Genomic DNA, 27,629 nt, shown 5'->3' with positions numbered 1-27,629 from the left:
AGGAGGGTTAAAGTTAAAAACAGGAGAGGACAGAACAGAGTCACTATCAGGTAGTAGTTTTGGACTTTAATGAGGGAAAAATTAAAAGCTGCACGCTGGGACGCTGGGTCTCTGCGTTTAATTAAGTGACATTAAGTGCAGTAATTTGGTTATAGAGTTATGATATTGCTTCAATTTTATTAATAATTTTGCAGTCAATAAAAAGTTGCATAATTCTGTAACTCATAAGTCATGGTCAAGATCAAACGCACAAAAACTTAACGGGATCTGTGAGTCACTTTTATACGATGCGTAACTTAAAAGTGCAGATACACTGACAAACCTTGATGACATCATACAGTTGGCCACAAAATGTAGTTATTTTAAAGAATGTGAGATTAAAAAAAAATTGTTTGCATTGGCTTTTACCCTTCCCTTTTTTCCCAGGTTTTTTTGGTGCACTGAATCAAGTATTTGGGTAGTAGTTTGGTGGTTCCTTCCAGAACCAGAAATGTTTGGGGGTCATTCAGGAAATAAATTAAAAAAAACATATTTATTAAAGGTGCAGATATACTACGTTAGGAGCAAAGTCCTACAGATCATCATTGCAGGTATGTTACAAACTCACATGATAATCTGTCTTGTCAATGCCGATGAGGAAGAGAAGTTCGGCGATGAAGAGGTTGATGCAGAGGTTCTTGTGGATGGTGTTGCGGTCTGTCTGCAAGCCCCGCAGGAAGCAGAACGTGGAGATGCAGATGGCTAGACACACCAGCGAGATGAGAATCCCCACCCAGGTGATGACAAACAGGATCAGTTCGTGCATTCTTCCCTGGTACTGAGGTCCAGGTGGGACAACCAAGAGGGGACAGAAACACAGTAGCCAAGACAGACAACAAATTAGGAGGACAGTAGGAGTGAGAAGGAATCAGTAAGGGAATAAATAGAACAAGGCGGAGGAGGGCGAAAGACTAAAATTGCTTCATTTAATATTTGTAAATATATGCAAGGAGCTTAAGTGTGGAGACAAGAGACATGACGTCCTGAAAAAAAAAAAACCCACGACATTCAAATTCATGTGAATGTCAGCTAGAAGTAGCGGGACATGAATTTGTAAGCATGTGCCTCCCTGAATGTCAGCGTGAAAGGAGGAAAAGAGAAAATTCAAAACAAAGAGCTTGTCAGCCTTGAGAGGTTACATTAATGTGCATGTGTGTGTGTGTGTGTGTGTGTGTGTGTGTGTATGTGTGTATGTGTGTGTGTGTGTGTGTGTGTGACTGAGAGCAAGCAAACGCTAATACTCGCATGAGTGGATGTCTGCATAAATTACTTTGGCTTCCATTTTAACCGTGTGACTGCCACGCCCTTGTTTACTCACATCGGGCTCGTGGTGAGCCATGAGCACGGCGAAGTTGGTGAGGTGGCTGCAGGAACAGGTGGTGTGTGTGTTGTTGGTGTCCAGCAGCTTGCAGCCCTGAGATGACCACTGGCCTGTCATGGAGCGCTCAGAGTAGTTCCAGAAGGAGCAATTTGGTGTGTAATAATTCTCCAGCTAAGTACAAACGAGAAAAATGATATTGATCACAGTTTATGCATCAGAGTGCGAACAACACATGGTATGGCCCAACGACGGCACCTGTAGATGTTTGAGGGTGAAGACCACTGGCTCGGTGAGAAACACCCTGCTGGACTCTTTGTTGATGGAAGCGGCGATTACATTAGAGTTGACTGCCAGGCGTTTCCGATCGTGTCCTGACCCACTGTCCATTTCCATCTTCACTGTGGCGTTCTCAGTAGACAGGAAGGATCCAAGGTGCTTGTACAGCACGAACACCACCTTGACTTGTCCTGCACATGGAGGGAGGAAAGAAGAACCGCAATAAAAATAGGAGAACAAAAGTGAGGAAGCAAAAGCAAAAAAAAAAAAGACAGATGTTAAATGAAAAGGAAAATACGACCACAATGACAGAAGGGGGAGGAGAAGGGAGGGGGGAAAAATACAGAAATGGGGGCATAATATGGTAATGGCACTGAGAGTGACAGAGATAGAGGGTGGGGAGTGACAGGGCGAGCGAGAGGGAGACAAAGAGAGGGAGTTAGTGAAGGTTAGAATGATGGTAAGGACCGTTTCATTTTGACTGGTGGAAGGGAGCGAGATTTAATGTGGAGGGCAATGGAACATTCATCCCTCAAGCATTCACAGATCTCTTATTATTCCATATGAATATTTCATGTGCGTTTGTTTCAATCATTCTAATCTCGTTCCCACTGCAGAGCCGAGCGGAGACAGAAAACAGAGAAGGATAGGGGATGAGGGCTGTGGAGGAAGAGAGGGATAAAGGGAGGGGAGCGGTGAAGAGGGGGATGACAGAGGAGGGGGTGGAAAAAAGAGAGATGAGAAAGAGGGATAAGATGGAAGAGAGAGGGAGCGGGGGAATGGGATGGAGAAGAGAGGGAGTGCTGAGATTGCTCTGTCAGACTGCACCCGATTGTAATCTACACGCCTCCCCAGCTATTCTATTAAGACTGCTGTTAAGAAACCATCAAGAAAAGAAATTGTCTCAGCGCTTTTCTTAATCTGATTAGCCTATTATTATGAACCAATAACTTAGTCAACTGCATGCAGACTGTTTTAAGTTTGCATGAAAATGCAAATGGAAACATAAGAGAGTGGGCTGCACAGACAGCACTGTATAATTTTTCAGTCAGTGGAGGGAGGTGGGGGGAAGGTATGGGTGTGTGTGTGTGTGTGTGTGTGTGTGTGTGTGTGTGTGTGTGTGTGTGTGTGTGTGTGTATGAAGGTGGGCTGCTGACCGTTACGACTGTACTGTTTGATGGTGGAGGATGAAAGCTGTATGGTGCTGTCGCTGGCGTAGTTCTGTGGGAAGGACAAGTCCTGCAGGTCCATCTCTGTGTTCAGAACATGTACCTCCAGGTCTGGTGGTAGAAACACAGCACATGTGACTAAATGCTGTTACAGCTTGAGGCAGAGTTGGTGCGGGTCTTGAAAACCACACCCTTGCAGAACTCTGCCTGAAAGTAGAACTCCACTAAACCTCAAACCTGCATCCACCCACCCACACACCCACACACTTACCAATGCTGGGCGCTCCGTCAGAGAAGCGATTCCCATACATGTTGTTGGCTAAAAGGAAAGCCCCCTTCTCCAGGACGTCCAGTAGCATGGTGGCTGTGTGGGCCTGCTCCGTGCTATTCATGTCCTGCCATGACTCCAGAGCCTCAGGACGCAGCAGGTTGTCCACTGTCTGCACCACCGCCTGGTATCAACAGATGTAACTTTTAAAGTGGACAGCATCTTAATTTCTTCACAGAATGAAAAAAACAACAACTATTTTACCATAATTAAAACCACTATTTTCCTTTACCATGAAAATCCCTTTGAAGCACATTTCTGCATTAAACCCATTTTATTAACTTAAAAACAACTCTTAATGTCAGTTAAAGAATAATGCTTTGAAATGCACCAGCAGTCTAGAATTTTAGCCTCTTTTCTAAAAGTACTTTTCTTTCAAATGTTTATCTTTCTGTTTTATCAAGGCAGTTGAATAATTGTCGATTATATCACAAAGTAGTTCGTAAGTTAGTGACTGAAACTGACCAAATATGTCAAAAACAACTACACCAAGAATGTTTTGTACAAGCCGTCACTTTGTTGAAGGTAGAAGGTTCAGTTCACTATCAATTTAAGTGTAGATGCTCATTACTCACTTGTCACCACGACTGTGAAATATAGCAATTCCTGAGCTATTCGCAATTAAAAAAACATAAAATTTCAAATCTAGCATTTAAGTACGATTTCAAAAATATTTTCAACATATTCCTAAATTCTGTCTCTTCTGAATGTCTCTTTCTCAGATCCATCTAGACCTGTCAGAATAATTTTGTTGGACAATAAATTGTCCAGGAAATGACGAGAATGAAATAGCATCACAATGCAAGTACACCCTTTCAAAGAGTGATTACATTTAGATTTTGAAGAACATTCAGAGTCAGACATTGGAATCAGAATGTGATCCTAAACGTCCACTTATCCTGCGCGTCTATGTAATCATTATTGTGACAGGTCCGGATCCATCGGCAGAACTTTGTCAATATCCCCCCCAAAAAGTTTACAGCTCCTCACTGTGACACCGAGTAAATTCATTAGAGAAGGAGAAGGCAGAATCACAGACATGCAGTGACTAATCATTACACAAATGGTTTAATGGTTTTAACAGTGTCAAGCAGTCTTTTGTGCTATCAGCTATTCATTAGCTATCCAGTAATTATCAGACACTTCCTTTCTTACTCTTTCATCGGCAATTACTCACGTCGTGTTCCGCACTGAAGCCACTTGATCAGCTCCAGTCACTACTCTTCTGCACTGATTATCTGGAAACTAATCATCTGTCAGAACCTCCCCTCACCTGGCCGTGTCTTTCTGTTCCCTGCTCTTCTCTGTTTGGACGTTCAGTTTAGAATTCTTTACTTTGTTTTACTCATTTTTGCTCAGTTTAAGCTTCGTCTTTGTTTAACAAATGTATCCGCCTACCTTGGACGCTGGCATTTGTTCTCCCGTGGTCTACATTTATTACTCTGCCATGTCAGACACTTCGCCATTCTATTTCACACTCGCAATTCATTTAATGACAATTTTGATGGTTGTATCAGATATCCAATTTATTGGAGAAGCCTGCTTGATGAATCATGTAATTCTCTTTCTCAGGACTCTCAAAATGAAGGATTGAATGCTTTGTAGAATACCCACTATTGCCGTGAATAAAAACCATTAAGAATACAAAAAACAAAAAACACTCCATCCAAAAGGGAGGGGAGAACACTTAAAATTTTGGTCCCCCCCCCCCCCCCCCGATCGGCGTGGTTTAACTGAGCTGGTGTGTGGTGAGTTGTAGAAATAACAGTTGCTACAGAGCATCTCGCAGCAGCATAGATCAGAGGATGGCGTGTCATATTACAGTGTGCTGCAGACAGGTCAAGACACACAAAAGACTGTACTGCAGAGTTGCGGCATTTCATCATTACAGAGAGGCATACACAAGGCCTTTTCATGATATTAGATTATGGTTCTCTCAGAACCACAGATATTGCACAAATATTGAAAAAGCAACGAAGGGCGTAGTAACACAAACTATTCGTCAAATTACATTTTCTCAGAGCCACAGATATTGTACCGTATTGTGCGACACAATGAGGCGAATGCTAATGTTATCAAAGTGCAACAGAGCTGAGATGATGTCACAGATAACATGACTTCCATATTAGCTGAAGTCATATTTTAAAGATACATATCCGCTGTGAGTAAACTACAAAGCGCTGCTCTTGGAAGTACAACACTAACATTTAAATACTGTACCTGCAGCAACACCCAAACATGCTTCTCTTCAGCACAAACCAGGAATTCTGTGTGATTATTCCCGAAAGCCATATACATCATAATACAGAGCACAGAGCCACAAGAATCTCATCCACAAACCCGCTCTACTCAAGGATTTATCTTCCCTCACTTTTCTGAGACAGAGCGGCCCTACTCCGCAGGCACTGAAAGCAGGGAGATAAAAGAGAAAAGCTACCTGGATGTAGGCTCGGCATGTCCGCTCTCGCTTCTGGAGCTGGAAGGGAAAAAAACAAAGCCGGGAATGAAAAAAACTAAACAACCCCCCCCCCCCCAAAAAAAAGAAATGTAAATTAAAACCTCACTTACATATCAGCTGAAGGGGCAAATTTGTATTAACCTCAGCGCTCTTTTCTAATGCTTCAATTAAACATAATGTGTGTGTTTTCACTTGCGTCTACCTTGTTGTAGTTGCGTGCAGCCGACTCTTTGGTTCCAGGTCTCAGCGCCTGCAGCTGAGCATCCAGGATGTCCAGAAGCTGCTCAATCAGTCGCACGGACGAGCTGACATCTCCGGCCTGGATACGACCTCGCGTGTGGTTCACCAACTCACCGGCTATATTAGCCGCATTCTCACCACTCTTAATCTGAACAAAAACACACAGGATGTGATCATAAAACATGCCTTTGCTCACTCTAACTGATGGACAGAGGATACCTGTAAAGACTGTAAACTGAGATAAATTGTGATTTGTAATTTTTGGGCCTTTTAAACAAAATCCGGCTTTACGTGATTCTCTAGTTTATCACTTTTGCTCAGTGTTTTCAATGTGTACTAAAGCCACTATTGCAAGGGCTCGCTTCTTGCTTTGTGTCATTGTTTATCATCACCATGACAACTGGACACACGTGTCAGGTTGATGTTCAAGATTGAAGATCCATGTAGCTCGCAATAAACGTTTTAAATTAAAAAATCTCAGATGGTACCAGAATAAAAATTCAGAATAAAAAGTCTGGAGAAAAAAAAGGGTATCAACATCTCTCCCATCATTGTAAATAAACCTTGAATGCATAGTGGAGTTTCTGTTTCACTTACAAATCACACCCTTCGCTACCACATTCCAATTGCAATTGATTTTTACCAAATGAGAAGGTATAATGGATTATTCACACCATGTAACTTTTCAGTGTGATGCTACATATCCTCCCAGCTACGCACAAAGGCACGCACGCGCACGCATACACACACACACACACACACACACACACACACACACACACACACACACACACAACAAAGCTAGATGCAGCTAAATAATCAGATTTTTATCCAGCAGAAATGTAGCTGCATTTGTTTGAGCTACAAAAACCTACTGCTGCCAAGAGCAGGAATAGTTAAATTACCACAGAGTGACGTGGGCTGGTAATTTAAATGACAGCTAGAGTTGAAATCATTCTGCATCATCTAGAGACAGAGATGTATCACTGCACAGCTGTAAGGGTGTGTGAGTGTGTGTGTGTGTGTGGGGGGGGGGGGATTGGAGAGCAAGTCGTGAAGCCCTAAGCCTGATTTTTAAAAATAATTGAACCTAGCTATAATTAAAGTATATTAGTGAAAAAAAGAGAGTTAATTAAGTATTAAGAGCAGATGCCTTGTAATGAAGTTGAATATTTTAATCAGGACAGCCTTTGAGATATGCTAATATGTGTGCAGGTGGACAGGGAGGATGGTCAGGGCACTGGGGCAAAGAAAGGGGATAGACCCCTGTCCAGGAAGAACAGCCCCAGGTCTCACCTTCTGGGCCACCTGGCTGACCCATGGGGAGGTGCAGTTACTCAGGTCAGGACCCCGCGGGTTCCACATGACCTGCTCAGCCAAGCACTGGAACGAAGCGATGCCTGAAGATGAGCAGAAGGAGACGAAGAGGGGAGGAGTAATGGAAAGATAATAAGTGTTAGGCATCTGCAAGTAAGGAGAAGTAAGGAGTAGAGGGACAAGCACCAAAGGAAAAAAAAAAAGGCTCATAGATTTTTTTTTTTCACTAAAAGAAAATCGAACAAATTTTAAAAATTCCATACTTAAAGTGCTTGAAGATGAAATGGAAGAAAGAGTAAAAAGTCTGAGGAAAAATGGGTCAAAAGTGGAAAAGGTTAATAAAACCAGAGTGAAGGGCAGCGAGAAAGTGAGAAAAAAAGAAGGGGAAGAAAAGGACAACACTGGAGCAACGGTGGTGAGAGCAATGTTTTAAAAGGAACAAAAGCAGACACACACACGCGCGCGCACACACACACTCTAAAGGCATGATCCCCCACTGACACATAAAAAACATGTGAAGGGAAGCACCTTCCACTAGCTGTCGTTTCCAGCTTTGCTTTTTTTCTGTTTAGTTGTGAGGGTTCACAGAAAGGACACCACTCTAGGATAAAGCCAGAGGAGGGACTATGTGCTGCTGCTAACACAAATAACCGACGTCATGCCACAAAGACACGACGGAGAGAAGAGACCACAGAGAGAGATAGAGGCAGAACGGAGGAGACTTCAGAGACAATGCAGCGAGGTTCGCAGTTGTAGAAGGATCAGAGCAAATGTGGCGCTGCATTTAATTCCCTTTTTTCTCTCTCCCTCTCGCTCTCCCCCACTTATTTTTTTCCTGCTCTTCTCTATACTCTCCTCCAACAAATACAGATTGAGCTTGAGAGCTTTGCCAAGATGTGGCAATTAAACCAGCTGCTAATTTAATGCTACTGCCATTTCTACAGAAACATACAGCAAAGGGAGAGGGAGATGGAGGAAAATGCCTTTTTATTTTCTCCCCATGACTAGAGCACCATTCCATGGCAGCATGTTTAGAGGTATAGAACATAGCAAGAAAGGAGATGAAGCCTCTGTTGTCTAAGCTTTCATTTCATTATTCGCCACTTTCAATCAGCTCTGTTTCTGCAGGAGAGGAGACTTTCATTTATGGAGGACAGGGTTTCATCTGGGAGTCCTCCCGGGGATTGTGCCTGCTGGTGGGACCGAGGCAGAAATAGAAGACGACAACAGTGGGGGATGAGAGCAAAAACATGCTGATCACATGGGCACATGTTCACATCCAGCACGAGAGCTCTTGAAACATGTGTTGTTTGTTTCATTTGCTCACCTAGAGATCCTTTGGGACACGGGCGGTCTACGGTTTCCCCTCTCTGCGTGGTGGGCCACTGGATACCTCGGACCATCTTTGTCTCACACACATGGGGCTCTGGGCCTTGAGGGGAGTGGGGTGGACGGCGGGTGACGGGCACAGTGGCTGTGATGGGTCGAAGATCAGGATGTTTGTTGATGGCTCCAATTGGGCGTGATGTGGGTGCCAGGGGGCGTGCGGTGGAAGGGCTGGCACTGGAGGTGAACTGCCTGGCTGGAAGAGTGGTGGTCACTTGGGTGGTGGTCAGGGGGCCTGATGTAACCGAGAGCAACCCAGAGAGAAGAGAGGACAGAGTTAGAGGCCTCAAAGGAGATAGAGAGTGAGAGACATTTAATAAGGATGTAAAGGATTCAAGGGACCGGACAAAGAAAAAAAAACCTTCAAAAGAGATCAAGAGTGAAGGACAGATGCATGTGAATATATGATGTCTTTTCAAGTGGTTCAAACAAGGATAAAGAATAAAGGTTTCAAACTTAGCCTGACAATAATTGGGGTTACAAATACTTTTCTGAGCCCCTCAAAGCTGTTTCCAGAGGGAGCAGAGGGAGCAGGGGAGGATATGGAGCGAAAGCATCATCACAAAGTCAGAGAGAAGTAAATAATTGATCAAATGTATCAGAGAAGTCACCATCACTAACAACCCAACCTAATGTGAAGATAAAAGTGCCGCATCACAACTACAAAATGCTAACTGATCAAAGTCAGCTTGCAACTGTGCTGCCGCCCTCCCGCTCGCCTGCCCGCCCGCACCGTCTCTGTATCTCTTTCTCTCTCTCTCTCTGGGCTACAATATAACAAAACTTTATGCTTCTCAGATATACAGTACATCCAAACCTCCCTTTCATATTGATGGACTGCCAGAATGCGATGCGGTGTTCTCGTTTCATCCGCCCCCCTTATCATTTCAGAGTGACTTTTTCATTATCCATGACGCAGCAAAGTTTATAAGAAGTGGTGTAGCAGTGGTACCTGAGAGGTTTCTATCTTGAGGATTGATATACAATAATTTGGTGTCTGAGACATATAAATGTCACATAACATCACTTGAGCTACTTAAACCATTGCCTGAAATTGCAAGTGAATTATATGTTTAATTTCACTTTTAATTCTATATCTGATATAATGAATAAAATGCTTTTCTATTCACAATATTCTGGATCAAGGGCATTAGATTTATTTTATTTTCAGTGTCAAGTGTTAATACCTGAGGTATCCGCTGGTCTTTACCGCTTTGTCAGGTGTCACTGAGTGTCATCTTGCTTATTCTCACCATGAATGACGCCAGTTCAAAGTTGCAAATAATACCACATTACCAATTAGTCTCATATTAACCCTTCCTTGTAAGATGTAAGAGCATTACCTCAGCTCCAACCTCAATGCTGTGGAGGTATGTTTTACCTACTGCTCACCCCCAATTTACAAGTCCAAAATAGTTGAGTAATTTATATATATATATATATAAAAAAATTTTCAATAAATGAATCCAAAAATAATCTCATGTATCAGTGCTGGCCATCACGTGGATTTCAGGTAATTCTTTTCAAACAGATTTTATGTGTGTGAAATCCATGCATGGCGTCGAGGAGCAACGACGTGGTTAACCCTCCTACTCTGTTTGTTGCACCTCCAAACTTAAATGGTGCTGGTTGAATATGAACTGCTCTTCTAGTAACACACACAAAAAAAAAGACATGATCACCAAATGTAGTCGAAGAACAGACACTGATGAAGTGGAATGAAAATAAAAGCTTCCATCTAGGTTGAGGAGTAGCACGCTACCTGTGGTGGGATCTGGTGGTCCGAACTCCAGCGGGTAGCGCAGGACATTGTAGTTGTTCCACACATACAGCTGGTTGTCTCGGGGGTTGTAGTCCACAGAGGAGATGTACTGATAAGGGTTTGGGAAAGGAATGTTGACAGGCTCCTCACGGGCGTGATTGGTATTGTAGGCGTACATCACCAGGTCGCCTCCTGCTTCGCTGTCATCGTCCTGGTAGACGGATCGCACTGCGTAAAGCACGCCGCATGCCATGAAAGCGTTGGACGCCATTCTCTTGTCGAAGCTGGTCTCCCAGGTGCCCTCAAAGCGCAGGGTGTAAGGATTCACCTGTGAGCATAAAAGAAAGACTCAATTATACTTCACTCATCTTGCTGTACTTCATCAAACACTCTAATGTCACATAGAAGTCTCAAAGTCTGCGTGCAATTTGATTAGAATTTTTTTTTATATCATTTTGATTTTCAGCCTGTAAAGACTCTGCTGAGTACCCTCTTTATGCATAGTTAGGAGAGGATCAGAGGTGAAAAAGCTGAACTTAAAGCACAGCAGACAGTATACTCTTCATAATATAGGTATGTACTAACTGATGTTTGTTAGACAGATAGGTTCAAGAGGGAAAATATAAATGCTGTGGAATTCAAAAAGCCATTAAAGCCTTTACTCTGGATGTATAAGAGATACATTCCTTTGCTTTTATGCAAATGTCCTTTCAAACTGGATGTATAATGGAGACATCCATGACTTTGCTGCACTCTGGATAAGAAACGCTGCAAAAGAAACACTGCAGAAAACAAACAATTTCTTGATGATGAAAGCGATCTGTTTCTTGATGGATAGTTTTATTCAAAGAGTTTGAAATATAATTTCCGAGAGAGGTCAAAGATAGGGATAATAAATTGAGATCGTCTTTCTGAACAGCAAACTCAGTTTATGTGAAAACTTGCTGCCTGACTTCGGTATTGTTTGTTAGAAAACAAAGAAGCAACTAGAATTCAGCTGTTAACATTGACAAGTTCACAGCGAGGGATCATGTTGGGATTTTTTTCAGGTGAGCAGTGCAAAGTAATAGGATTTTAGAGTGCAGATGGTGTAAACTGCTGATATAAAAATGAGACGACAACAACACAATGCCATATTTTTAGACAGTAAGTCATGAAATGATACTGGTTGTTGTGCGGCTGCGAAATAAAATATATTCAGCTTCTTTCGACAATCTGGATAAACAAGGATTTGAAAATAGGCCTTTAACCTTCGTCCTCCTTTTCTTGCTCAACAATATCTAACGTGTGCAATCTTAACAGTGAGTATGACTCGTGTGGGACGTATATCCTTTTGCCAATTGTCAAATGAGATTTCCGTATAATCCTATCCTGGATTTATAATCTCCCCTTCATCCCCTTCTGTGCAGTGCTGCTCTCCCACCTGGCTGACCACCAGGCGTCCGTTGTTGGCCTCCGTTGCATAGATCACCCAGAGGCCGTTCTCATCCACGGCCAGGTCAATGTCTGACTTCCCTCCCCAGCGGTAGGGCGAGGTGTCATGGTAGTTAGCGTTTGTGATAATGGCCTCGCCGCTCTTGATACGTGTCCTCAGGTCATACTTGACTATGTTCCTTGTGCGTTCTTTGTTGTAAAACACTGCGCCGTCATACACCACAAAGCCCGTGCCGTCAACTCTGTTGGGCAACCTGTTGAAAGAGAAGAGAACAAGTCGGTTCTTCACCTCAGTGGGACACAGTCCTACAAGATGGCTTCACAGTGAGCAAACTGACACCACAGTGGGAGGATTCTGCTATCAACATCTAGATCCACATCTAAAGCCAATAAATCAATATAGCAGCAGTTGCTATTTGATCATCCAGGACAGTGGGAGGCGCCCTCACTTGTAGGTGGTGGTGGCTCGGTTCTGTTTGAAGTCCTCCCAGGAGGCATACTCATACAGCATGTCAGTGCGATAGGGGGTCCAGGGCATGACGTACAGACGGTCCCCAGACTGCAGCGGGTCCTTACACCACGCACCCGCCTGGTGCTCTGCCTCCTGCAAAGAGCTGGGCGCCTGCACCCGCAGCAGTGTCCCCGGACACACAAAGACTGGAGCACAGGTGGGTTGTTGGAAGCAGAGAGGAAGAAGAAGAAGGAAAAAGAGGAAGAAAATGAAAGCAAAGTACTGTAAAACATTTAGATATCATGGAAGTGGAAGGGGAGGGGGCGTGGAAATGGGGAAAAGGCCAAAGACCATGGTATATTGACCAGGAGAGAAAGACATGGAGCAGAGAGAAGAAAGATGCAAAGTGATAAAAACTAAGTTGAGAACTGAAAAGGAGACAAAGAATAAGAGGAGAATGGACAAGAGGGGGAGGGAGGGAGGGGGGATGAGGTGAGGTACATTATCAGATTTAAAATGAAGGAACATATAAAAGCTCATTTGTGGAACATCAGCATTGTGGTCGGAGAGCGTCTAGATATGATAAATGGGAGAGTTCTGGCTGCCGCGGCAGCTTGGTTGTAGTCTCTAATCTAATTTATCTTGGCCTACTTTTTATTTGATTGTGCAATTTTATTTCAAAGGCCCCTGCTTCTCAGCTCTGCTACTAGGTGGAAAAACAGTAATTGTGGAGCTTGTTTTATTAGGACTCAAATTTGGCTCTCAGTCAAGAGTAATGTGTCCAAAAATGAAAATCATTCTGGGGTAAAGATGTGAGGTTGGCCAGGCCTCTCTTTGCTCTATAATTGCAACTCACCCACACACATCCACACACAAACACACACACATTTAGTTGAGTCACTATTGGGGTATTTACATAGACCTGTATTTATTTCCTGGACTCTTATCCTAACTCTAATAACAACTTGTGTCCACCAAAGGATTCTTTTATCCAGGACCCCCCTCTGAAAGCACACAGCTGAGAGCATTTGAGAGCATTTGTTAAGCTGTGCCACTTTTGTTGCTATGATACGGGATGCCCGCAGAAATAAAATAAATGTCAGCACAAGGTAGAATACTTCTGTGGCCATTGTTCTAGATGAAACAATGACTAAACCACAGAAGGAGAGAAGACAGACCCACTGCTTTGTGTGGGTTCACAAGATTTTGTGGTGATATTCTTATATTTTCCGTAAAGTCAGTACTTTTATGACTCCATTAGGGCCGTTGACAGGACAATTATCGAGTTACATATGCACGTCCCAGAGGTGATATGGGATTAGAACTGCTGATGAAGTGCGTTGGCCCATGCATTGCCTTTAGTACCCTATTTCAACCGCCCAGTCGTCGGGTTAACTTTAATTTCTCAACACTAACCTTAACCACTGATCCAAAAATGTGTGTTTTACCAATTGGGCACACTGATTTTGTCCTCAATTGCACATGCTGTCCCCAATTAACTGCACTAAAGTCTGATTTGTGTACTTGAAAGTGGCTCAAGTCATACGCACACAAATACAAGGACAAAACAAATACTGGCACAGACAATTATTTCAGGATATACACATAGACACACACATAGAAAACTTCAGATTCACTTCATACACTCAACACACACAAACACACACACACACACAACACACACACACAGGAAATCTACGGCAGACAGGTGGAGGTCATCCTCTGGGACTGGTGTAAATTGGCTGGCTGAGGCAGTGTGTCCCCACCTGACAGACACTGTGCCCTGATACCACCAAACATGTCAGGTGATCTATGAGGAAAGCTGCTGGCATTCTCACCCCTCTGACATCACAGGAGCACCATCCACAGAGGTGGGGTGGGGGGGACAGCAGAGGCACAAACCAGCTGAGGAGTCCCCACAGTCTTCTCTGCCAGTTTATTTATGTGGCTCTCTGGCTTGAGGTTGCAACAGAACCAGACACCTGCTGGTCACCTCATGATTGAACACATCTCTGAACTAATTGGACACTGCAGGGGTATCTGGACACAGATGCACGCACACACATACACACACACACACACACACATCACAGGATAACCCACGCCATGCATGCACACAGCAGCACGCATAGATAGACTGTTACACAGTGACTGTAAGAGTGATGGATCAGTCTAGGCTCAAACTCTCTTGAATATTGCATGGAGTCTGGGGCAGGAGGAGAATCATAATAGAGAAATAGTGGAAATAGAGTTACTTCTGGCTTTGGGTGAAACAGCTTTCACTTTTTGCTGTCTGTCATGCTGTTGTTGATAGTGGCCGGTGATGTGTAGTGCTGGGCCACTTAGGAATTAGCCTGTTCTGTCTGAGGGGGTCCAAAAGGGATTGAGACTGGCAGCCAAACAGGAATCTAATCAAGCTCAGGCATAAACAAACAGAGTTTTCACAGGGAGGAGACTTGTCATGCTCCATCGTCGAACCAAAATGCTTGCTTGAAAGCCGGGACGCCTGAGGTGTTTGCTTTGCAAACACGAATGTGGGTGACTGAAATATGCAAAATAGTGTTCAGAGCAATGGTTAAAGCCGGCACTTTCAGACAGCTGAACAATGAATTTCTTGACTAACAACTATGCCAACTCTCTCACTCCACAATCAAATGACATCTTTATCAATCCATTACACCACAAAAAAAAAAGTCAGAAAATCCTCAGGGTGACGTTTTATCAGAGCAGAAAGCTATAAGCTAAAGGAAAAACATAAACTAATAAAAATAGGACACTGCCTCAAAACGAGAATGCTACTGTAAATAGAGAAATAAACAGCATGCAGAACTCAGTGGACGGACTCTGCATGTAGGTGACCCATAAACAAAGCCAGGAACACTCAGCCTCAAGGTAGAATAAAGGACAAAGGCGCACAAACATGCAAGCATCTTTGCTGCACTCACAAAAAGGATGGCCTAATACAAAATTAAGTATTAACCTTCACGCAAGCGTACAATGCATCTGCTGCCCAATGCATCTCTACAGAGAAACTCATGTCATGAAGTACATTGGGAAGCAAATCTATGTGGGCTCTATTGAATTTGATTCATGAGTAATAATACTCGTATAGAAGAACATACAAAACATAATGAATTTGTAATCTTGTTAATGTAATGAGGGCAAATCAGATAGTATTCAACTGAATGACACACAACAGCTGTTAAAGCTTCGTCTACAAATATCAACATTAAAGCTTCCAAATATGTTGAGTGAATAGATGGAAAGTCGATGTCTGATGAGAGTAGATAGAATTTGTTTCTAAAGAGGCTCGTAGAGGAGAGAAGACGAGAAGAAATGACACCATGGTGTAATAAAACTCAGTATGAAGTGATATTAACACTGTGGTATAATTGCTGGCGTTGTCTTTACTGGTATTATCAATTAGTAGAGACTCATCGAGTGAATTTACATTGCTTCAAGCAGAGATCATATCCAGATTAAAGGGCCGTCCACACTGAGAAAGATGAGCATAATGATAACTTGTACAATTATGGCATTATAAGTGTATATTCTGTGCAATATACACAAACGAATAAACGCAACTTATCTTTCATCTTATTCCACACACACCTGCAAGGTTTTGGGATAAAAAAATGTGATGTCTCCATGGTAAAGTAGTATGAGTAGAGGTAGTACTAGCTCCAGTAGAACCATGATGACACAAGATATAACCAGTACCATCCACATGCTGTCACAGCAAGTAGAAATAAGAATAAGACAACGGTAGAAAAGTAGCGGCGTCATAACTGTGCATTACAGTGGTTGTGCTGTCCACATCTTCCAGCGCTGAGGGGAGGACAGAGATGCTGTTGACACAGCTGGAGGATGGCGTGCGTGCTTGGTGCCACTGTTTACAGACTGTTATTGTTCATCAGCGTGGATGCTCACATCATTATCGTTATCTGTCTCAGAGTGGATGGGCCTTTAAGTTGCTAAATGTTTAAAATTGCATCCTGAGTTTGCATGGAAGGAGGCAATTGGCAATAGTACACAGGCTGGAGGGGAAGAATGCACAACAATCTCTCACTGCTCCACAGTTGATGAGGTCTGCAATAAAATTTACTCACAATACATCATGGCCGCCACAGTGTCATCCTTAAAATACAATGTGATTCTCCTCACTATTGCACCTAACCTTCCAGCCCTGTCCTAAATTGGTAGCAGTCTGTATGCTGTTGGGCTCATCATCACAATAACACTGGGAGCAGCAAAGACTAAGAGTCTGTCATCCTCTGCCTGCCTCCCTCGTGTTCCTTTATCTTCCCTACCCTCCAGTAGGAACCCTGCTGATTGACGATCAGCGAGCCTCGGTTTAGTCTAATGACCTGGTTGTTGGGTGGGCCTGGTGTCAAAGGGGCTCATCAACAGTCTCTATGCTGTACACACAGGCCAAGCAGAAACACACACACAAACACACACACACTCCCTAGCCAAACAGACACAGTGGCCACGCTTCACACCCTACAAACCCTGCCTAGGGGGCTTCATTAACTCTGACCTGTGCACCCCAGCCTTCGCGGCTGCCTTCCTGTTTACCGTCTCTTTCTGCTTCTCCTTTGCTTTGCCTCTCTCTCTCTCTCTCTCTCTCTCTCTCTCTAACTGTGAAGGGTGATTGTAGCAGCAGGAGGCCAGCGCAACCAAACCCTCACAGTAGAGTCTTACAGTGCAAGAGGCTATTATGACCACACTATGAATAAGGTATTAGGTAATAGGCATTAAGTATTAGGCGTAAATCTTGAGATTAAGTATTATCCTAGTCTGGCTAGAGCAGGTTAGCTTGAGGAAGAGCCATCTGGAATTATGCGAGATAGTTAGATTAATAGATTAATTCCTGTTTGAGTGCGAATGGAAATCTTGTTTTCACCATCAGCCCACTGAAGTCACCAGGCAGCACAGACAGAACACTTCTTTACCCTAAAAACTAGCCAGATGGCTAATGAAACTTACCTTATCAGGGATTAAAACCCAGGCTGTAGCTATCATACTCTTGCATGCCAATTACTGCCACACATATGGGGAAATAGTGCTGTAATAATTGACTATTTATCTCCATAATCCCTTTCCCAGGCACAGGTCAGCTGTTACTTGTCAATATGCGGCTGCAGTATGAAATGATGAAAGTGCCAGAATTTTGCTGAAAAGAATATCTCCCATTAGTGAGAAGCAGTAATTTCTGATGGACTGGTAATTAAAAGTGAGCACTGACAGCTTTGAGCTAAATTTAGCCTTTTCCTTTTGCTTTTCTTCTGCACTTCATGGTGTGTTCATGTTTGATGTGATAGCAGAACTTTGTTGATGTATAGCAAAGATGATTTAAAGCAATACTATGAAACTAGTTTGCCTTCAAATATCAGCTTTAAGATCATTTTGATGGTATGCTGGCTCTGCTAGGGAGAGAGGAGGGTCTTTCATTCATATTTTACATCCACAAACGCTTGCTTTTGAACTAACGTCAGGCTGTTCCAGTAGCAAAGTGCCCACTAACACCTGCTAACATCTGCCTTTTGTCTGAAATGGGAAAGAGTTTAATGGCTATACAATATTGGGTCAAATAACCCTGTAGTAGGCTCCTACATAAATTGTTGTAAATGAAAAACCTGGGTGAACAGGATGATTTGTGGCCCACTGTCACTGGTAGCATTTTGTCATCTTGCCCACAAACTCAAACTGTCTGCATTGAAGCTCTAAAATTATTAAATCTGCATTAAGTTTGAGTAAAATATATAAAATAGTACCAACCATAGTACCGTCAGTGCCCTCCATTCTGCTTTCTCATACTGAATCAAACTTGCGATATTGCATGTGACGCAGCAGAAAAAAATAAAACAGTAAGGCAACTGGTCAGGAGTAAATCAGCTATTTTAAGCAGGTTTACCTGAGTTTAATAAACCTGCATGTGCACCTAAGAGCTGTAAGAAAAGGATATTGGATGAACGGAGTAGGATCACTTGCGAGAAGTGGCAATAATGTGCAAGAAACCCAAATCAAGACCTTTTTAATGCCTAAACTAACTCCAGGTCTCTCCTCTCACCCACTAGAATAGTGTAGCACCTTTGCCACAGCAACTTATTAATATCCATTTAACAGTAGAGGCTGCTTTTGCCTCTGCAACAGGAAAAGCTACGTTTTGTTTTTTTAAACTCACCAGAAAACAGTTGTCTGCTGTTCTGAAGCAAAATTTCTCAGTGTGTTTTTCTTTAATCTGAGGTCTCTGCTGGCCTTTGCCTTTGCCCAGGCTACAGTCATGGCCTGTTCATAGGACTGACTGCTGAGAGCATGCTGCTCTAATTGAATCCCACACCTGTTACTGGCAGGTATAGCATGCAGGCAGCAGGGGGCAGAATGCAGCACGGCCTGCTACACCATGTTCCATGCTGGAAAGTTAATGGGCTTTTAGAGTTCTCCTGATGCTATGCTGATATGCATTCATCAGCCCATTAGTGTGCGTAGGTGTGTCTTACTGTGTGAGTTTATGTGTGTGTGTGTGTGTATTTGTGTGTATGTGTGTGTTTGTGTGTGTGCGTGGGTGTGTCTGTACAGTGTGTGGGTGTGTCTGTGCAGTGTGTGTGTGTGTGTGTGTGTGTGTGTAGAGAGAGCAAGAAGGCATGCATGTGCACAGTCCAGAGTGACAAGTGACAGAAGGAGAGAAGAAAGCGTGAAGAAGGATGTGAGCGTGTTCTGCGTATGCAAAAAAAGAGGGCGAGACAGAGGGAGAAAGATAGCGAGACAGAGAGAGAGAGCAAGAGAACGAGAGTGACAGAGGGAGAGAGCAAGATAGAGGTGGAGTACGAGAGAATAAATAGGTTATTTCCTGTGAAATGAGAATTAAGAGTGAGTTAATCTGCTGAGGAGTGACAGAGTGATAGAGAAGGAGAAGAGAGAAATAAGGAACAAGGGAGGGGCTCCCATTGTGTTTCCGCTTCCTTTTAAACTACAAGGGGTCAAGTCATTGGAGTAAAAACACAATACAGTACAAACAGCCATGCGCAGACACAACACACACATACACACAGATACACCCTTAGGACACACACAAACTCTCAAACAATGAACACACTATTCAGACAGTAGAAGAGGCATGTGTCAAACTGGCACTTTTATCAACCCAAACATTCACCCCAGAGAATACCCTTCACTGAGACCAAAAGCTGGCACCAGCTCGAGATAGCGTCCATTGAAAGCAAAACCTTATCTCCCTCAGAGTGAAGCTGACACTGAGTGACAGGAAAGTTGGTCAGGACCCGTCTGCAGAGGCTACAGGCTGCAGATACAGTAGATGACAGAGGGGCACACTCTACTCTGACTGACTCAGGATTAAGTGGTGGGTAGCGTTAGCCTAGCTTAGCCTGCCACTGCCCCTCCCTCCTCCCTCCTGCTACTGAATCAGGACTCCAGAGATGCTGTCTCTCCATGAAACCAGCATCTGTGATTTAGATGCATAACCACCTGCCTCACCTCTCTGTTCCTCTCACAAGAATGACTTCTGCATGTATAGTCGCTCCCACTCTTCTTTCCTATCTCGACTGAATAGGGTATCTGCACTGCCTTGGTCACATGACTGTGCTTGTGTGTGGTGGGTCATTCCTAATGAGGCGAAGCTGCCTGACTCATCGTCTCTATAGCGACCGCTGTCCCTTCTTCTCTCCATTTGCTGCTATTCTTTGTGTTTTCCTGTCACACAATGCAGTGGTTTCTCACTCATTCCCACTCACTTTTCCAAATCACAGGTAGAGAGAGTTGTTTGTGTGAGCGATGTTTCTGCAGACGAACGCCCCACCACTACCCCTGCCCTCCATAGAAATACCATGATTGTGCACAGTAGTCTAGCACTGCTTCCTTTCCTTGCACGTTTTTTTCCCTTTAGAAGCAAACAGACTGGAGGTGAGAAAAATATGGTAGAAATGTGTTGGTCCTGACAGCAGTGATAAAGGGAATACTATAATGATGTAGGTACAGTAATGCACGCTGCAGGGCTGTCAGCATAAAAAGGTGAGAAAAGGGACAGAGGGAGTGATAGGGAGGACGCAGAGGTGGCTGACATTCGGGCTTAAAATAGACTGACAGTATGTAGGTTGACAAGTATTGGACATTCAATGAACAAGATCTCTAGCATTTGACATCATTGCACGGTGCACCTCATCCCAATCCCAATCTGTCAATCAGCAGATCAATCAGTGAGGAATAATTTAACATTCACGAGCAAAGACACAGGTCTGGAATTTTAATTCAGCCATAAACAGAGACAGGAAATGTGTTTAGCAGAAGTGGAGGGGTGGGGTGTGTAAGTACAGGAGTGCAAACAGAGGAAAGGGGGCTTTCCTCTTAGTGTTAGGGGGAGGAAGATTAGTAAATAAAAAAAGAATCAGTTGGATGAGGAGGAAGAAGTAAGAGGAGGGAGTTCCACTGCAAGTAGATAGAGAACTAAGATGGCTGCTTGCAGTGGGAGAAAAACGTGGGACAATGATCCATGTTAATGAAAAGCCATGGGCTTGACAGACAAAGGGGTCCATTAACCAGTTAATGGCAACATCTACAGGAGTTAATTCCTCCAACATATGGATCCAGCCATGGGGCCAGACAGGGGAATGGCTGAGGCAGATGTGAGAAGAGGGGGGGTTCAGAGAGAGTTAAGGAGGATGGGGACCTGAGAGGGAGAGTTAAGGCTCATTGTGACCTTGGATATGGGTCAGATCTATCTCTGCTTTTTAAGATGCTTGTGATTGAGGTGCCTGGCCACGCTGATTGGGGCTCTTTAGGAGTGCTTGTGTCAAGGCCCTGCTACATCAGAGTGGCCATTAGAAAGAGCTAGAGCAGTCCCCATGGGGGATACACTCTGCCCCCCCCCCCCCTTCCCTGTCCTCTCCTTCTGGAGCCTGAAGTCTGGAATCCATAAGGAACCATGAGGAATAGACTAAAATGGACAAGAAAGAGTGTGTGTGTGTGTGTGTGTGTGTGTGTGTGTATTCCTTTTTACATATGCAAAAAAGAAAACAAAGTGGTGGCAGAGACACACAGTACAGACAGAAAAGAGGAAGAAATGCTCAAAAGAGGCTGCAGCTGCATGTGATGACCAGATGAGATCTGAGAGATAAACCAATCAGATAAAAGCGAGAGAAAGAGAAGATGAGAAACATAACACAGAAAATAAGCAGAGACACTGAGTAATAGGGATGTCAGAAGAACCTTCGGGACTAAGTTGATGCTAAAATTGTGAAAATGTGACAGTAAGCTGCTTGGCTTTCTAGGGTATCAAAAGCACCAAAGGTGCATGAGAGTGAGGGGAAAGTAAAGACGAGAAATAACAGCGAGTGCAGGTGCAACAACAGGTCTGCTTGTGATTTTGTGGATGAAAAAAACCAAACAAACAAGGTAATGGAGACAGCGAGGTTTTCATCAGTGAGTTAAGAGCGCTTGCCACCTGATAAAGCAAGAGTGTTAGTGGCTAACAGTTAGCGCCAACTTCGACCCAAACTATTGGGCTTACTTCAGATGGACTGAGCTATGAGGATCTTCCCCCTCTGAGACTGTGTGCAGCCATGGTTGATGTATTCATTTCCTGATGTAAATTCAGTGGTATTGGACAATATTTCTGGTGTTGTGACATCCCTAGATCCCAGAGAAATAGAGTTAAATGAAAGTGAGACTAATTGAGAAAGACAGATAGAGAATGAAAGAAAGAGAATGAAATACCTGGAAATGGGATATTGTAAAAAAAATGATCTGCCAGGGTTGGACAGATTTTTGTATTTTGGCCTGTGAATTGTTCCTGAGGAACTAAAAAGAGAGAGATACAATGTGGAAAACAGCTGCTGAGTAATGTAAAGAAAGTGAAGAGTGGATTCTTGCTTAGATCTGGAGGGACGAATCTCAATATCAAAAAAGGGGTGAAACAATTCTTGATGAGGCAACAGTGTGAACAGGAAGATGGGTTTCTTTTTTAGAGCAATGGACAAAAAAAGGAGAGATTTGCCATCCATGTGATGATATGAATGCATGTTGTCAGGCTGAGATTAGGAAAGAAATTATTGCTAGTTTATCTCAAACATATAGGTGAGTGGCTGCCCAATGACGCACGTGTGTGTCGGAGGGAGAGTGTGTGTATGCGTGCATGCAGGTCAGGCTGGTGTCATCAGAACCAAGGAGGAAATCTAGAAGGATTTTAGAGTTTTGGTTATAAGTCAAAGAGAGATAGAAGGGCAGAGGAGGCGATTAGAGATCAAGAAAGAAAAGGGAGGGATATCAACATCAAACATGACCACTACACAAGGTGCAGGGTTAGGAGGGGATATGGGGGGAGAAAGGGAGACAAGGGGGAGGAGGAGGAGGAGGAGGAAGGGGAAGAGGAGGAGGAGGGAGGAAGGGGCGAGCTGTGGTTGTTATGTTCATTGTGGTCTTTACCTTTTTGATCCACTTCTATTCAAGCGTCGGAATAAGGAGAAAGAAGGAGATAGGAAGATAAAATAGAAAGACAGTAAGGAAGAAGAGAGGCAGAGGGAAAGTAAAGAGAATGAAAGAAAAACAGTTGCAGGAAAAAAAGAGAAAATTGAGATTAAATAAAACGCTGTCCTTTCTCTCTCTCTCTCTTTCTCTCTCTCTTTTTTTAAAGCAAGTTATCTGTCTGTGTTATGGTTGGCTACTCAGAGAAAGGATGGCTCAAATGGAAAATGAGGAGGGGAAAATGGCCTGACCTGAGTTTAAATCCATTTCCATTTCATTTCAGCTTCATCAATAATCCCCCAACAACACAATCCACCCTCAACCACACACTCTCGACCCTACCTCCACCCATCTTAATGCCACATCCCTCCCTCACCGCCCCCCCCCCACTTGCCCAAGCTCCAGCTCCAGGAACCTGTTGGAGAGAGAAGAAATATCTTTGTGTGTCTTCAGCTGTGGAAGTAAATAAAGAGAGGGAGAAAGTAAAGAAAGAGATGAGGGGATGATAGATGGAAAAGCAGCGAGGAGAACGTCTCTCTCTTTTGGAGGAAGTCATCGAATCCCTCTGTTCTCTCTCCAAGTACAGTTGGTGTTGACATTAGAGCAGTGCCTTGATCTAAACAAAGTGCTGCTTTTGGCTTTGCTCAATTTACAGAGTCAGTACGCGAGCTACAGAAGCCAGAAAAAACACTCAACCCATCGACCGTCCAATCAATGAGGGAGCTGCCGGCTCGCCTGGCCGAGGCTGGCTCATCAAAGAAAAAGAGAACAAACCACAGGGGAAATGGAGGGCTCGACATGGTGTAACGCCTTAGAAACACAAGCTTTACACAGGGATCCAGCTATACTTCCTTTAAGAAGACCTCTCATTATGTTGGCTTTTTCATTTAATCAAACAGACTTGACGTAATGACGCCCGAGTGTGTGATTTTTCAATGGTGGTGATCTGGAATCAGAGGCATGATATGTAACACAACACCATCAGTGTCTACTGCGATGCCGTCCTGCCATGTTGGCTCTCATTTTAACACAGACATCGATTGGGCTACCTAACGTTGTTGGTTAAACACACCCCCCCCCCCCCCCCCCCCCGTTCAGTCTGCATATATTTAATACTGAAGGTCGAGATGCAGTCTGGTAAAAGGGAGAAAAATAAAGATGACGGAGTCCGCCTGATCACGGAGCAGCTGAGAACTTTTTACGTTTTTTACATTTGCTGTGTGAGAGCGGCTCATCATATCTCTGGTGGATCCCTGCTGTGTGCATGATTGTCGTGCATGTGATGCTTGTGAGGATATTCCCGGGGAGCCATGTGAAATTGTCACAGGCTAAAGACATTAAAATGTGAGGGAGGGAAGGAGAGAGTAAGAGATGTTTAAAAGAATAGAGGTGAGAAAAATACAAAGGAAAATGGGTAGTCTTAGCACTTTGGTGTGTGTGTGTGTGGGGGGGGGGGTGGTGGTGGTAGGCCTTGAATCTTGGCAACGGTACGGTAAAGTAGAGGCTGCCCCAGTATTAGATCATTTATTATCATCTGCTAAAATCAAACTGGACAAACAACCTCCTCCAACCTGGGGAATGGTTGCCATTTTCAGCCTGGAGGGGTAAACATGGCAGCGCTGTGAATGCGAGTCCTATGAAGTTGGGGGAGAGGGGGCAAGAAAGCATTACCTCCCTGCCATCAGCTGTGAGTGGTATCATTTGCTCCAAGGTTACAGGATGTAGCGATGGAGGCCTTTCATCCTCTGTGGTAACTAAAGAGGGTGGGTGGGGGTATGTGGAATGCCAGAGCTCTGAAAGGTTGCAGTGAAAGGATGGTACAAGGAGTGATTTCCTACAGGAAGAAAATGGTGTATGATTCACAGCAATGTCATGAAGAGAGAGAAAGAGAAAGAGAGAGAGAGAGAGTTGTAGAGAGGTTCTGTAGAAGAGGAATACAGGATGTGGAAGACCTCCGTTGACTCCATTCTCTTCTGCTGTCGGTTGTTCTGAAAAATAGAGACTGAGCACACAGAAAAAAAAAATCATCACATTTACCTGAGGACACTCGCACACAAACGCACACAGGAAAAAAAAGAGACACAAACTATTCAAACTGTCATTACAGTGAGCAAGGGGTTAGTTTAAGGCCACTTTTTTTTTTCATTCAGCATTTCTCTTTCAGGGCCCTTTTGAGAAATAAGCCACTGCCCTCTTTCCCCTTAATCACTCCGCTCAGTGCTCTCTACAACCCTATCAATTACTCCCACACTAATGAGTACGGCTAGAAACACACACCCTGGAAACGCACACACACATTGTTGGTGCACTGCAGGACAACTTAGCTCCTCTGTCTCTTTCACAGCACAGAGAGATAGTGTGTCCTCTCCAGACTCTTCCGCCCTCGCCTCCTGTTTTCTCCCACATTATATTTTTCACAGTAAATAGTTGTCCCTGCCTCTCATTCGTTCATGAGCTCCGCATCTAATAGTATATACGTATTGATATAATTTAATTTTCAGCTGCATCAAAGGGTGTCCTCTACTCCCCTGAAACTTGTCATATCACACCGCCATTATTCCTTCTACTGACAAACTCTTCCAGTCAGCTATCATTTTCAACTGCTTAGAGTCCAAAAAGTGATGTCTCGTAATGAATAAGCTGTGCTGAATATATTTGCGGTGGGGGGGGTGGGGGGTTGGGAATCAATTTTGAAACAGTGGCAGAGACACAAAATATGAATGTAAAAGAGGAGAATATTATGAGGTTACTAAAGAAACTCTCTACTTTACAGTCTGAGTAGTGGCTTTTAAAGCTGGTTCTTTAGCTACCTCGGTGCATATTAACAAGATAAATCACAGCTGATGAAATAGCAGTGGGGCTAATGGCTCTGGCATGGATAGTATGGATAGCCCCAATGGAGAGCACCAAGAATCAATAATGATGTAGCACTGTGGTGGAGGAGGGGAAGGGACAGGTGGAGTTCTCTTGCAAGGTAGATTTACTTGGACGTGGTGTATGTCTGTGTTAAAACTGCAGAGTGGGGAATTCCGCTGCAGGTAAAAACAAAACAAAATCAAAACAGAACAAAAAAAAAAAGATGTGTGAAGTGATCTGTGATGTCTTAATGGGATCCAGCAGTCTACAGCAGCCTGTGACAGTGTGAAATGAGGCTGCAGTCGAACTGTTTTGACTCTTCTGAAATACAACAACAACAACAAAAACAATGCTATGTGTTTGGGGTGGCCTCACGGGGCACTGGAGCCGACGTCGTATTTTGCAGAGGCGACCCCCGCATGCATCAAACAACAGACATGTTTTGGACCCTTATCTGAGCTAAGCTGTCAGAGGTATGTGTGTGTGTGTGTGTGTGTGTGTGTGTGTGTGTGTGTGTGTGTGTGTGTGCGTGTGTGTGTGTGTGTGTGTGTGCATGCGTGTGTAAACTCAGCTCTGGCTGTCACCTCACCGTTTCAGGTGACTGGTAACATGGCACCTGTGTGACATGCACATAGAGGACCCCGTCAGTTGCAAACATCACACACACAGCTGCACACACACCATCTCCGCTGATACAACACGCAACCTTAACATATCATCTCTCTATCATACATCTGTTTGTTGGGACAAAAAAAAAACATGCGTCAGCCACCAATGATGCCAGAGTGCCCAGCATTCCCAGCCAGACGTGAACGATGGGGCATTACTGGAGCGATTAGCGGCAGCAAATTCAATTAATCTTGACAAATCTCTGCTGAGGCAGAACCGAAGAGAGCAATGCACCCCCTCTCCTGGTAATTAAAAGTGGCCGAGTTGAGTGGCGTGCTGTGAGACGGTGACTAGGTGTTTGGGATGAACAGTGCCAGCCTTGAATCTGAATGTGTGAGGTTGTATTTGGTTTGCTAGATTGACGCCAACACATTGAGCAGCCTGCAGTGTGAGCTGTGTGCATCCACATGCATGCTTGTTTCTATTTCTGTGCGGATGTGTGACTGAGGCCCTGTTCAGACCTGGCTGTTAACATGCGTCCTGAGTGATCCAATCACAAGTGGATAGGTTTAAATGCAGGTGTGAACACTCAGGACACGTTGAGGACGCACTGAGGGCCGATCACCCAGCCCACTCTCGGAGGTGGTCTGGGCCTTATGTGGGCACATTATTTCAGCAGTGTGAGTGCAAATGTGACATTGAAACAAAATAAATTATTCAGGTAGAAATAGAGACTCATTTGCATGCCAACCCCTGGAAATTTCAAAAAGACCACTGAGATAGTGAGGGATTTGATTTGCCTGGAACTCAACAGCTTATAAACCAAGCCTTATTTGATTTTTCACTTCTCTATTTTTAATTTCTGACCAACAAGTATGAGGTAAGCATTGCTGCACCCATTTGTTCTCTCTCTCTGTATAATTAACTTAAACAAATAATAATTCGGATAGATCATCCCAACAAGATTGTCACGATCCCCCAAGAGTAATCAAGACAGCGTTCCCAAGCCCTTGCCCCACTCCCGCCCACTTCCTATACTTTCACACATAGAAACTAATAAATTCAGGTTTGGCTTCAAAGTGTTTTAGATTCATTTGAATAGCTACTACGTATTGTCGTCCATTATAGTCTAACAGGCCTTAGTTTTGGACCTGCTTTCATAGTTTTTAGTTGATACTACTTTTAATAGCTTTCAAGAGCAGGCAAACTCTCCAATACTCAATAAAACCTATTCTAAGACAAATTACATCACTGTTACAGCCGGCAGAAACCTAACAAAACCACAAAACATTTCCAGGTTCCCCCAGTTGAGAGCCACTCAAATACATGAACCGATTGTGCTGGTCGACGCAATCCACTGCAGTATGTTTCATTTTCACGCAACTTGAGTGAGATACTCACATGTATGTCTTGTAATATAAAACTCCTGCAGGTCAACACACCAGTTAAACCTATAGTTAACACGGCGGGATCCAGTCACAAGTGGTTTGATTGCGGTGTGAAT

General features: G+C 43.8%; 1 protein-coding gene across 8 annotated transcripts in view; it reads right to left on the bottom strand.

The window, feature by feature from the left end:
- adgrl1a (adhesion G protein-coupled receptor L1a) overlaps window positions 1–27,629 on the bottom strand; it is a 142,927-nt gene that overhangs the window by 15,915 nt on the left and 99,383 nt on the right. For all 8 annotated transcript variants that reach the window (XM_086186329.1, XM_086186335.1, XM_086186333.1 and 5 more), the window contains 12 exons: window positions 12,180–12,387; window positions 11,720–11,984; window positions 10,297–10,624; window positions 8,476–8,769; window positions 7,128–7,231; window positions 5,794–5,979; window positions 5,571–5,609; window positions 3,077–3,257; window positions 2,794–2,916; window positions 1,616–1,827; window positions 1,358–1,531; window positions 608–817 (listed from right to left, as the gene is read on the bottom strand). In XM_086186329.1, coding sequence (XP_086042455.1) covers window positions 608–817; window positions 1,358–1,531; window positions 1,616–1,827; window positions 2,794–2,916; window positions 3,077–3,257; window positions 5,571–5,609; window positions 5,794–5,979; window positions 7,128–7,231; window positions 8,476–8,769; window positions 10,297–10,624; window positions 11,720–11,984; window positions 12,180–12,387 — 2,324 coding nt within the window. The remainder of the gene's footprint in view (window positions 1–607; window positions 818–1,357; window positions 1,532–1,615; window positions 1,828–2,793; window positions 2,917–3,076; window positions 3,258–5,570; window positions 5,610–5,793; window positions 5,980–7,127; window positions 7,232–8,475; window positions 8,770–10,296; window positions 10,625–11,719; window positions 11,985–12,179; window positions 12,388–27,629) is intronic.

The sequence above is a fragment of the Aulostomus chinensis genome, chromosome 18, assembly GCF_037954235.1.
Source record: "Aulostomus chinensis isolate RoL2024-O1b breed Wild chromosome 18, RoL_Achi_v1.0, whole genome shotgun sequence".
In the NCBI taxonomy this organism is placed as follows: domain Eukaryota; kingdom Metazoa; phylum Chordata; class Actinopteri; order Syngnathiformes; family Aulostomidae; genus Aulostomus; species Aulostomus chinensis.
This window is presented reverse-complemented; position numbering and strand designations above follow the sequence as displayed.